Source organism: Ruditapes philippinarum, unplaced genomic scaffold (genome assembly GCF_026571515.1).
Source record: "Ruditapes philippinarum isolate M1 unplaced genomic scaffold, ASM2657151v2 ctg824_1_1_1_1, whole genome shotgun sequence".
Classification (NCBI taxonomy): domain Eukaryota; kingdom Metazoa; phylum Mollusca; class Bivalvia; order Venerida; family Veneridae; genus Ruditapes; species Ruditapes philippinarum.
In genome coordinates, this window is record NW_026866171.1 from 22,953 (window position 1) to 32,940 (window position 9,988).

Below are 9,988 nucleotides of genomic sequence, written 5' to 3' on the forward strand. Positions count from 1 at the left end.
TGTCTTATTTCTACCATGATCTATATGACAAGCGTTTGTCAGAAACAGATTATCACCATAGAAGAGCGCAATGACCGATGGAATAGCCGAAAGTTAGAAAATTGTTCCGTAATAATTCCCTATAGAGATCGTCCGGACCAATTAAAAATTTTAGTTAATCATTTACACAATATGCTACAAAGACAAAGAGTGTTTTACGGAATATATGTTGTAGAAATGGCGTTACCCGTTCAGTTCAACCGCGGTATCCTAGCAAACGCTGGTTTTCTAACAGCCGGAAGTATCGTGAATTACACGTGCTATATCATACATGATGTAGACCTTGTACCAATAAATGACCACAATTTATATAGATGCAGTGGGTACGGACCAAAACATATGATAACACAAAATTCTGCATTTAAAAATGGAAAGCTTCCGTACTCTGGATACGTTGGTGGGGTAATAGCATTTACTACTTTGCAATATGCCAAAATAAACGGGTTTTCCAACCTCTATTTCGGATGGGGAGGTGAAGACGACGATATGTATAAACGAATCCGTGCCAGAAACATGACTCTTCAACGCCCTCCAGATCATATTGGAGTATTCCTGGCTCTAAAACACACACAAGATTCATCAAATCCACCCAATCCACATAGGGAAATGTTATTAAATCAAGCGGAATACAGAATTGATATTGATGGATTGTCGTCTATTAATTACAGCCGGAAGTCTCTCGAATTTCGAACTCTCTACACGTGGATTCTCGTAGACTGTATCGAAGCCGAACTTTTAGAAATGTATCCATTCTTAAGAGCTGACTCAAAGTTAATGTCAAAGAAAGTCCAGGAAAAAAGACACCATTTAACAGTTATACAGTCAAAAGATGGCGAAATTAGGGAGAATAGGTTTGTTTACCCAGGAAGAGTTCAAATAAATTAAATAACAATTTGTAAATCAGATGTACTTAAAAAAAGTACATACAGTATTAGAAAATAAAAAAAAATATCAATGCAAACATAGTGTTTGAATAATAAGATGGTAACAAAGATTTTGCGTATCTCCTCGCATGATCACAAATAAATGTAATATCAAACATTTGTGATTGACGAACATTTGATTAACTAATTTTGACGGTTCTATCTTTTTAAAGTTAATTATGGTTTGGCATTAGGAGCCATTCTTATTGTTTTACGAAAAGGAGCATGTCTTACAATGATAACTTCCTCGATACTTTTTACACAATTTTCACTGCAATTCTCAGATAATTTGCAAGGCGACTCCGGTGTGGTCTAGTGGTTAGGATTCCTGGTTTTTAACTTTTCCCCAAGGCGACCCTGGTTAGATTCCTGGCACCGGAACACTCATTTTTTACGAGAGACTGAATACTTTATTTAAACAATCATACATGTATCAATATATTTTTATTTGGAAGTACAGTTATGTGGAATATACAGGAATGTATCTTGATGTGCATTACTACTCATACTATTCAATGCCGATGTTAACGGGACATAGACGGTACATGGCATTCTTATAGATCTGTATGTTCATTTAAATGAAAATGATTACAAAAATACCGTTTATTTATGTTCATGTAACATACACTTGCCAACAACATCACTATCCCTATATAATTCTTTCGCGGCTTGTTGTTATGTGTGAAACGAAAAACAATTGATATAATTATTTAAGGTATTACAGACCTTCCATTATAGACCAACTCATTTAAATACTACTGAAATACTTTAACATCTTCCTGATGAATTTCTTAAATTGTCATGTTCACCATCTGTATAGGGCCTATGCGGATATGAAGGTTGGCCTGGATCTACACTGAGGTCAGTCTAATCTATTTTATTTTTCTTGCAGCATAATGAGGTTGAATAAACAGTCTACAACTTATATTATGTATATACATGTATAACATTGCTAACTTTTTAAAGAGTCTAGACAACAGATAACGCAGTTTTTAAAGAAAAGTCTGAGAATCAATTTAACTCGCTTTTTTTTACTGTATCCCGCTAAGACAACGGCATTTACAAATCGCCATTACTAGCTGGAGTATCCTAGATCTTGTCTGTCATGTTCCCAAGTACGGCATAGTTACTTAAATTTAGTTGTTCATATACGAGTCCCCGCCCTCTTGTGAATGTGTTTCTGGTTTGACGTCTGCAGGTTTTGTATCCTTGTCACGCTGCTGAAGTCGATATTTGATAAACAGAACGATTAAAAGAACAAAGACAAGGACAAAAAGAGTGCTAACAATAATAAAAGGAATCGTCAGGTCAAAGCCTTTATCTGTTGCTGAGTTTCCATTCGACGGTGGTGAAACTTCTGATGTGTTAGTTATCCGTTCAGATACCTTGATTATCAAGATGCCGATCGAAGAAAGATCTTTGTTTGGCAGGTCCTTTTTTACCTGCAGAAATACGTTGAAGAAGTTAAACGTTGACGGAAAAACATTTTCTTCCGAAATTAAAATCCCGATTTAAATAAAAAAAACTTACTGAATTTCTCAGAACATGATTTTAAATTTAAAGAGTCTTGAAACACATATTTTGTGCAAAAGTCTTAAGGCAAACAAGAATGATTTGACGGTCAACGTAAATCTTCGTAAACATATACGCAATTATATGTTTTAGACATATGGTCATTTCAGTTTACATTACCTCAATGAGAAGTCTTAATTCCACATTGGAGAGACCTGCTTCGTTCAAAGAAAAATCTTGATTCACAGCACCAGTCACTGGATTCATTGTGAATATATTATGCTGGTTACCTTAAATATGAATAAATAAATAAACAAATACATAAATAAATAAATCAATCAATCAATCAATAAGTTAATAAATAAATAAAGTTAATTCATTAAATAAATAATGGATGAAATTTAGTGTCGTTTTGGTAATCTGAAAAAACATTTAAAAAGGAAAATCATTTTAAATCATGGTGAAACACATTGCATTTTTTTTGTAATCGGATAGCTATCGGAAGTGATTGAAATAAGATATGTTTGTTATGCAAATAATTTTCTTATAAAATGAGATACTTGTATGAGAGAACTCAATACATTATTTCTCGTTGTTGAACAATGCATGGCAGTAAATATGTTAGCTATGTGAATTATTATAGTAAACATTTACTTGAATGTGTAATTTCCAGTCAGAAAGCGTTCTAATATTTACTTTAACCAAGTTCAAATATATATATATATATTACTGCTTACTCACCAGCTTTAATTGAATACACTAGAGGAGTGCCAAGACTGTCTAGGTCATTCCCTCTTATGGCTGGTATTATTGACAGTGGACCCTAGATAAATATAAAAATAGTGATAAAACTGCATTTACCATTATCAGACACTGTCAGGTACCAAAGGTCTATTTCTATGCATCGTAATATAAGGATTTTGGACTATCCCTAACCCTTATATTATATTTAAGTTTGGGACACTTATAACGCACTCTCAATAAACTGGACAAAACATGTCACACTCTTGTGATTTTATGATTTTCATGCTAAACATAGGTTCAAAGTTTAATATAAATATTATTTAAAGTTTGTAAGTCAGAATAATTGAAATATTTCTGTGAGCTTCTATTTGTGAAACAACCAAACGTAGAATATAGTCACACCATCGAAATAACCATTTTGTTATGAATTATACACCTTAATTATATGCAAGTAAACAACAAATTTCTGACCTTTAACTGTTTTAAAAGGTTGAAAAATAATTCTAGAAAGACAAATATGTCCCTACATCTTAACGTAAATCAAAGTGTTTTTTTTTATAATTCGGATGTGGGAATGAAACTGTTTAATGTTTGACATCATTGCAATAGCGTGTAAGTGTACAAGATTTTGTAGGATACGTTTTCGTTTATTTATTTATAAAAAAAATGAAATATAGTAATCAGGAGTAACTGTCCTACTATAACTGCAATGATAAATTTAAATAATCGTTTAAAGAAAAATATTTTAAGCGAAAATATGACATGGCACAATCAGCCACCATATAAAACAAACATATTATATTCAAAGTGGTTGAAATTGAAAAAGACCTCTTAAAACACTGTGCCAAATACATAATAATACCTATAGAACCTTTATCTTTGACAATATACACTTACAAAACAAAACTTAATTTCTAATTTCAAGTGGCCAATACATTGAGAATGAGTTTTAATAGCTTTACGATACTTTTTGTTGTTGTTGTTGCTGTTGTTATCATACACTGAATTATACATTTTCAAGAAAACTGCTTATGATTCAAATAAACAAAATAAAGCTAAATTGAAACACATAAAAATGTATCAGTTGTCTATAAACTCTGACGAAGAAAAGTAGTTAAATATCGATATATCTCAATAAAATGACAATAACTAAAATGTTTTCATGTACAATACCAAACCATGTCTATCGTTTACTAAAATAGTTTGAACAGCGTAACTGTCTGATTTTTTTGTATGAGAAACGTCATCCAATAACTTTTTATGTATATTATTGCCGGTGCTCAATCGGTCTTTCATTTATTTATTTCTTATGTTAATATACGTACTTTGTCAGAAAGTTCTATGATGGACACAAATTGTGGAACTAGACATGGCGGAGGACAATCAGGATATTCAAAGTATGGAGGCTGATCATCGACATCTGTTACACGTATTTCCAAGGTGGTATAAGTTGTCTTGGCGGTAGGTCTTGACGGAGGCTCATCCTGTGAAAAAAAAGTAATTTCATTTCAGCTATAACTTAGAATTGTAAGCTTCTTTTATGTATTATTTTGTTGTTGTTGTTTCTGTGACATGTTTTATGTATTATTTTATTTATCATAATTTATTTTATGCTTTTCAGTGGATTACTGATTTATCCGTCAAAATTATATTTGATAATTTCACAGTGAAAATTATCAAAATATAATTTCACACTTTTCAATGACGAAACTACTTTTTAAGATTTTCCCCATGTGGTATCTCAATTTTATTTTTGCCGACAATTCTGACAATGTCAGGCTGTTTTAAGAAAAGTAAAGCTGAAATTGATAAATAACTTAAATGTCAAAAGTAATAAAAAGAAGAAAACTTACTTCTATTCAATCAAATTCCAATCACCAAATTTTGTCTCTAATTTTTTTTTTTTTTTCATTTTTACAGTCTGAAAAATACATTCCTTCCACATGCAAAACTGCTCTTGATGACATTTGGGCATATTAAAGTATCCTACGAGCAATAGCTGCCGTATGCTTTATGAAAAATTGAAAAGCAATGTCACAGCCATCACACGAGGAACAAGTTAAAACAACCCAGCGTTCTTTAGCCAGCTTCCAAGTTTTCCATTTTCATAGCTGCTTTTTTGAATGTTTTCACATCTGTCAACACTTATTTTTTGTCTGTTGCAATCCTCAAATAAGTTTTCTTTCTTTTAAAAAGGTGTATGACTAACAAATCCAAATGACATTACTCTGAATCAAACACAATTATTTTCCTCCCGTGAAATACACAACTTTAAAAAATGGCTGCCGCTTACATTTTACAAAGCCATGTCTAATATAAATTCGCAGTAAGTAACAGAAATATGGATGGATGGTTGGACTTTTTCTCCTACAAGAATTGTTTGTTTTTATTATTAAAACAAGCGATAATTCATATTTTTTTAATAAAATGAATAATATTACCGTCATTTAACGTCGATTGTCGGACTTATTTTTCAGCTCAAGACTTCTTGTTTTTGATGAGAAATTCCGACTAAATGGGGCTCTCAATGGGGAAAACAGATTTTAATATTTACGTTAATATTATGGAAATTTCGTTTTAACTTGTTTTTAAGCATAAAATAAAAAGAAAATTTGTTTGTTTGTTGTGTAAGATGTAATTTTATTTCATCTCGTGAACTTTAAAAACAGTATTCTCACTCGTGGCTACGCCACTCGTGAGAATACTGTTTTTAAAGCCCACTCGATGAAATAAAATTTCATCTTACACACAAACAAACAAATATCCTCTATATCTTTCATTTCGAGGAAACAAAATTTGATAATTTTGTGATAATGCTTTTTTGTATGTTCTGCCGATTGCGACATTTAGCGGCGATGTGATATATATCGGAGTCACCGATTTGGAAATTGCACCGTTATATAATACCCAGTTAAGTTTTCTCAAAATTATAAGAATATTATATCAAATATTATCTCTGCGGCTGAACCTTGTAATTTACTATTTTGGTTACATATTTCTTTACAGTACAACGTTGTATAAACAATATGTGTGTATTGTAAAGTAACTGGTTCATCAGTTCCTGGTAGAATTGTTGGTTCAAGGCTATCTTTATTCCTTGTAGCAATACCACGTGACATTGGCGTCCTTTTCAAAATATAATTTGCTCGACTCGAAAAGTATTTTATTTCTTTACCAATTTCTTTGGGATGTGCTCCAGTCTATGTGGAAAAATATAAGCTTGCCACAGAATATTGGATCTCCCTCAGTATATGAGCCGTTTTTATATTTCGTTTTTGTGATGTATTATTATACAACTTACGGATACACTCAGGTTGAGAAAAACACTGCTTCTCGCCATGGTATCAAAATCGAGCTTCTTGGCAAGAGTTATGTCTCCTTTAGATAATGCTGGTATATTGAAAAAGTTTGCACCGTCATACTGTAACTTAATAAATGTAATAATAGTTTAGGAACCGTTATGTATCGTTTTGACATAACAATTTAATTTATCATTTCTTTTTCATGCATCTGTGTCAGAACTAGTTAAAATCCGCACTTTATAATTGTCCGACTCTTGTAAAGAATATGAGGATGGCTTGTTCAAAAATGAAAAGCTACTTTTATTACGATCTCCAAAGTTAAGCAATTTTTAAATTGGAAATACTTCGTTAACAAATCAAATTACTTACATCTATTATACTGTACTTTTGAATGGCAAAAATGTAGTTTTCAGCACCAACGACGTCAGCATCAGTAACCCTTGACCTCAGGGAAAATATTAATGAACCAACAGCCAGAGACTAAACATAAAAATATGTTGTCAAAAGAAAATATTGGGCGAATGTCTTTAAAGAGTACTCGTATATTAAATTGGAAGATGATGATGTAGCTTAAGCTGCGACCGTATAGCGTAACATCATAAAAGTTTATTCATTAAATACTCCATTGTTGAACCTCAATATTAACAAAAACGAATTCGTCACACATATGGAAAATTCGCTCGAATTCCCCACACGTGTGTGACAAGTTCGTATGAATTTGGCACATAAAGGCACTGTGAAATTCTCAAGATCTATTTTTCAACCACCTCTAAGTATAAACGAAATTTTCACAGAAAATATGAGACATATCGGTACGTACGTGCAAGTTTTAGGGGGCTAAAGTTTGAATTGTCCGGACTGCAATTCCTAAATATACTTAGAACGGCCACGCCCATACAGTGAACGACATTCACCACGTCCAATTTCTGTGCATATTGCTAAATGTTTTGTATGAATCGACATCTTTAAAGCCATGACTAGAAGGAAAGAAAGGGTTACTTGCTGTACACTTACGGACCATGATTGAGTAGCTTGTGGCCGCTTGCAATTGTGTCACGCGTTTTTTTCCCAAATTAAATATAAAAACAACAAAACAACCAAAAAAATTCGCACTGTATAGTATTGCGCTTTTGTTATCATTAGGATACAAAACACATTTTTGTAATAACATTTTCAGACTGAAAGCCAAGGAGGACCGATTGACGGCGATTTCACAGTACAACGTCAAATTTCACTTAAATCTAGCCAATAGTTTTTCAACAAATAGCCCGGGAACGAAAATTACTTCATATGTATATTGTTTAACTAATCAGAGGTAATAATGGTAAAATGGTCGACCTCGACGATTTTCTCATCTCCTCTTGATTAAGAAGTTTCATTGAAAAATTCATTTTCAAGAACTAACACGGAAACGAATCTCGGACGCACATATGGACGCACACACGGACAACGCCAAAACATTACACCCCACCCCCGATTTTATCGGCGGGGATAACAATCTACCAGCGATTTTACTTGGTGATATATACTGTGAATGTGTGTTAATTTCGTTTGACAATATTTTAACGTGTCACTTTTTATTAATTCTTACCTGTGACGAATTCGTTTCTGCTTCCATTGATAAAAGGTGCTGAGCGAATAATTCACAAATGTGTGCCAAACTTGTCACACACATGTGACGAATTCTAGCGAAGTTTTCACAAGTGTGACAAATGTGTTTTTGTAAATATTGAGGTTCAACAGAGGTATATATAGATCCGTATCTGTATAGACATACCTATAATTTTCATACGAGGGAAGGATATTTTGTATTCCATATGTTTTATATGAATCAACAATGAAAGGTTTGTAATACATGCTTTGTTTAAGAGATTCGAAAAAAATTAAAATAACTTGATCTTAAAATTTTATTTATTAGATAGTTTTTTTAAATGTTGGTTAAGACATGCTTTGTTTTAGAGGTTCGTAATAAATTAAGATAATATGATCTTAAAATTGTCTTTATTAAATTATTTTTGTAAGAAAATTTGTCTGTAAGACAATGGATTAAGGAGGCTCTGTAAAAAGGTAACTCAGAGTTAAGGGACATGTGCCCATCATGTTAGATGAGAGAACCAGTGTGTGAAGCTCCAACCCATTTCCTTCAGTAGTGTTTGAGATACCGACTTAATCAAAATGTGACGGTGCCACCGACCCCGGGATGAGTACATTCGCTATCTCTCTTCCTATTTAAAACACATGTGCATGTCATAACTTCAAATAACGCATTCTTTGCAGTTTTATATCTAAGGCTCAAACACATAACTATCATTATCTCCATCAATTATTTATATTATTAGTATCATTATATTGCATAATGATTACAATCTTACCTCTTTCAACGTTACGTTGTATGGGGCATTATTAAAAACGGGAGCGTATTCGTTTACTCCGGCCACGTTAATAAACACTGCAATCTGAAGTTAAAAGTTTATGTCTTCTTATCGATTTTAATTCATCTCTAGTCATACTTACGCATATTCTGTATTTAATGTTAACAATAACAAGAGGAAAATTAGAAATAGCAATATTGTTTTTTGGGTATTTTTTCAATCTGAGACTGGTATACAACACCCCATTCTTTGACAAATATTTGATAATACAGGGCGCTTGAATTTATGAAGTTGCATGTTGTTTGAATAACAGTTGCATATTTCTTTTTCAGAATAGCATTCGTTTTTTTTTAGTATTTTATTGTCAGGAGATTATATAAATGTCTTATTCTTCTGAACAGTGAAGATAAATATTTATGTTTGCGCAAAAGGTTTAATCCTATATAAAGTCAGTACATAATAAAATGTAATAAGAAATTGGTCTAAAGTATTCTATCTTAGTGTCAATAAAATATGCTGAAAAGCAAGAGAAAGTGTGAATTATATTTCAGGAAAGTTCTGTATATGTTTTTTTGTATATGTTTTGCGAGTTGCATACAAAGTACGTATCATAAGTAACTGTCTGGTAATTCTGTAAAGGCAAAAGGCATTTCCATGTCTTAAAGTACAAAACTATATTTATTGTTTGAGCTAGATTCGCACCCACAACTTTCAACTCCGAACTTTTTGTACGGCATTTTAATGTTACCAGGTTGTAAAAATGTTTAATATTCTAGATATGCGGTTATAGCGTAATAAAGAGTATGAATTTGTATATTATTTTGAACACCGACCACTTCATCACTTCTTAAGAAAATCATTCAATGTTTAAATGACTAATATCAATATTGTTAAAACAATTTATGGTTTGTTATACAAATATTTTTAACGTGATTTCAAGATTTCAGACAACAATCCTAAAGACAAAATTGACAAAACCGCACAGAATTTGAATAACATTTCAAGGTTTTAAATCAGCTGTAACTTGTAGAGTTCTATAAATCATGCAAATAACATATCACACTGTAAATTAACACCTTTATTTATCTTAAAAATG

The 9,988-nt window shown here is 32.1% G+C and overlaps 2 protein-coding genes across 2 annotated transcripts; one reads left to right on the top strand and one right to left on the bottom strand.

Moving 5' to 3' along the window:
- The first annotated feature begins 216 nt into the window (after positions 1–216).
- Positions 217–924, top strand: LOC132731522 (beta-1,4-galactosyltransferase 4-like). The gene has a single exon (XM_060717715.1). The coding sequence runs from the start codon at positions 217–219 to the stop codon at positions 922–924; it is 708 nt and encodes a 235-aa protein (XP_060573698.1).
- A 478-nt stretch (positions 925–1,402) lies between these two features.
- On the bottom strand, positions 1,403–8,970 carry LOC132731531 (uncharacterized). The gene is made up of 7 exons (XM_060717726.1): positions 8,893–8,970; positions 6,890–7,000; positions 6,520–6,639; positions 4,544–4,702; positions 3,216–3,297; positions 2,655–2,764; positions 1,403–2,404 (listed from the first exon to the last, which is right to left on the bottom strand). The coding sequence occupies exons 3-7, from the start codon at positions 6,556–6,558 to the stop codon at positions 2,099–2,101; spliced, it is 696 nt and encodes a 231-aa protein (XP_060573709.1). The 5' UTR covers positions 6,559–6,639; positions 6,890–7,000; positions 8,893–8,970; the 3' UTR covers positions 1,403–2,098.
- Positions 8,971–9,988: the final 1,018 nt, after the last annotated feature.

Excerpts from the sequence above, each read along its gene's own strand:
- LOC132731522 (XM_060717715.1), top strand. The coding sequence starts at position 217 with ATGGCGTTACCCGTTCAGTTCAACCGCGGTATCCTAGCAAACGCTGGT.
- LOC132731531 (XM_060717726.1), bottom strand. The coding sequence starts at position 6,558 with ATGGCGAGAAGCAGTGTTTTTCTCAACCTGAGTGTATCC. Across the intron at positions 3,298-4,543 it reads TCATAGAACTTTCTGACAAA|GGTCCACTGTCAATAATACC; the intron begins GTACGTATATTA and ends ATATTTATCTAG. Across the intron at positions 2,765-3,215 it reads AGTGTATTCAATTAAAGCTG|GTAACCAGCATAATATATTC; the intron begins GTGAGTAAGCAG and ends TTCATATTTAAG.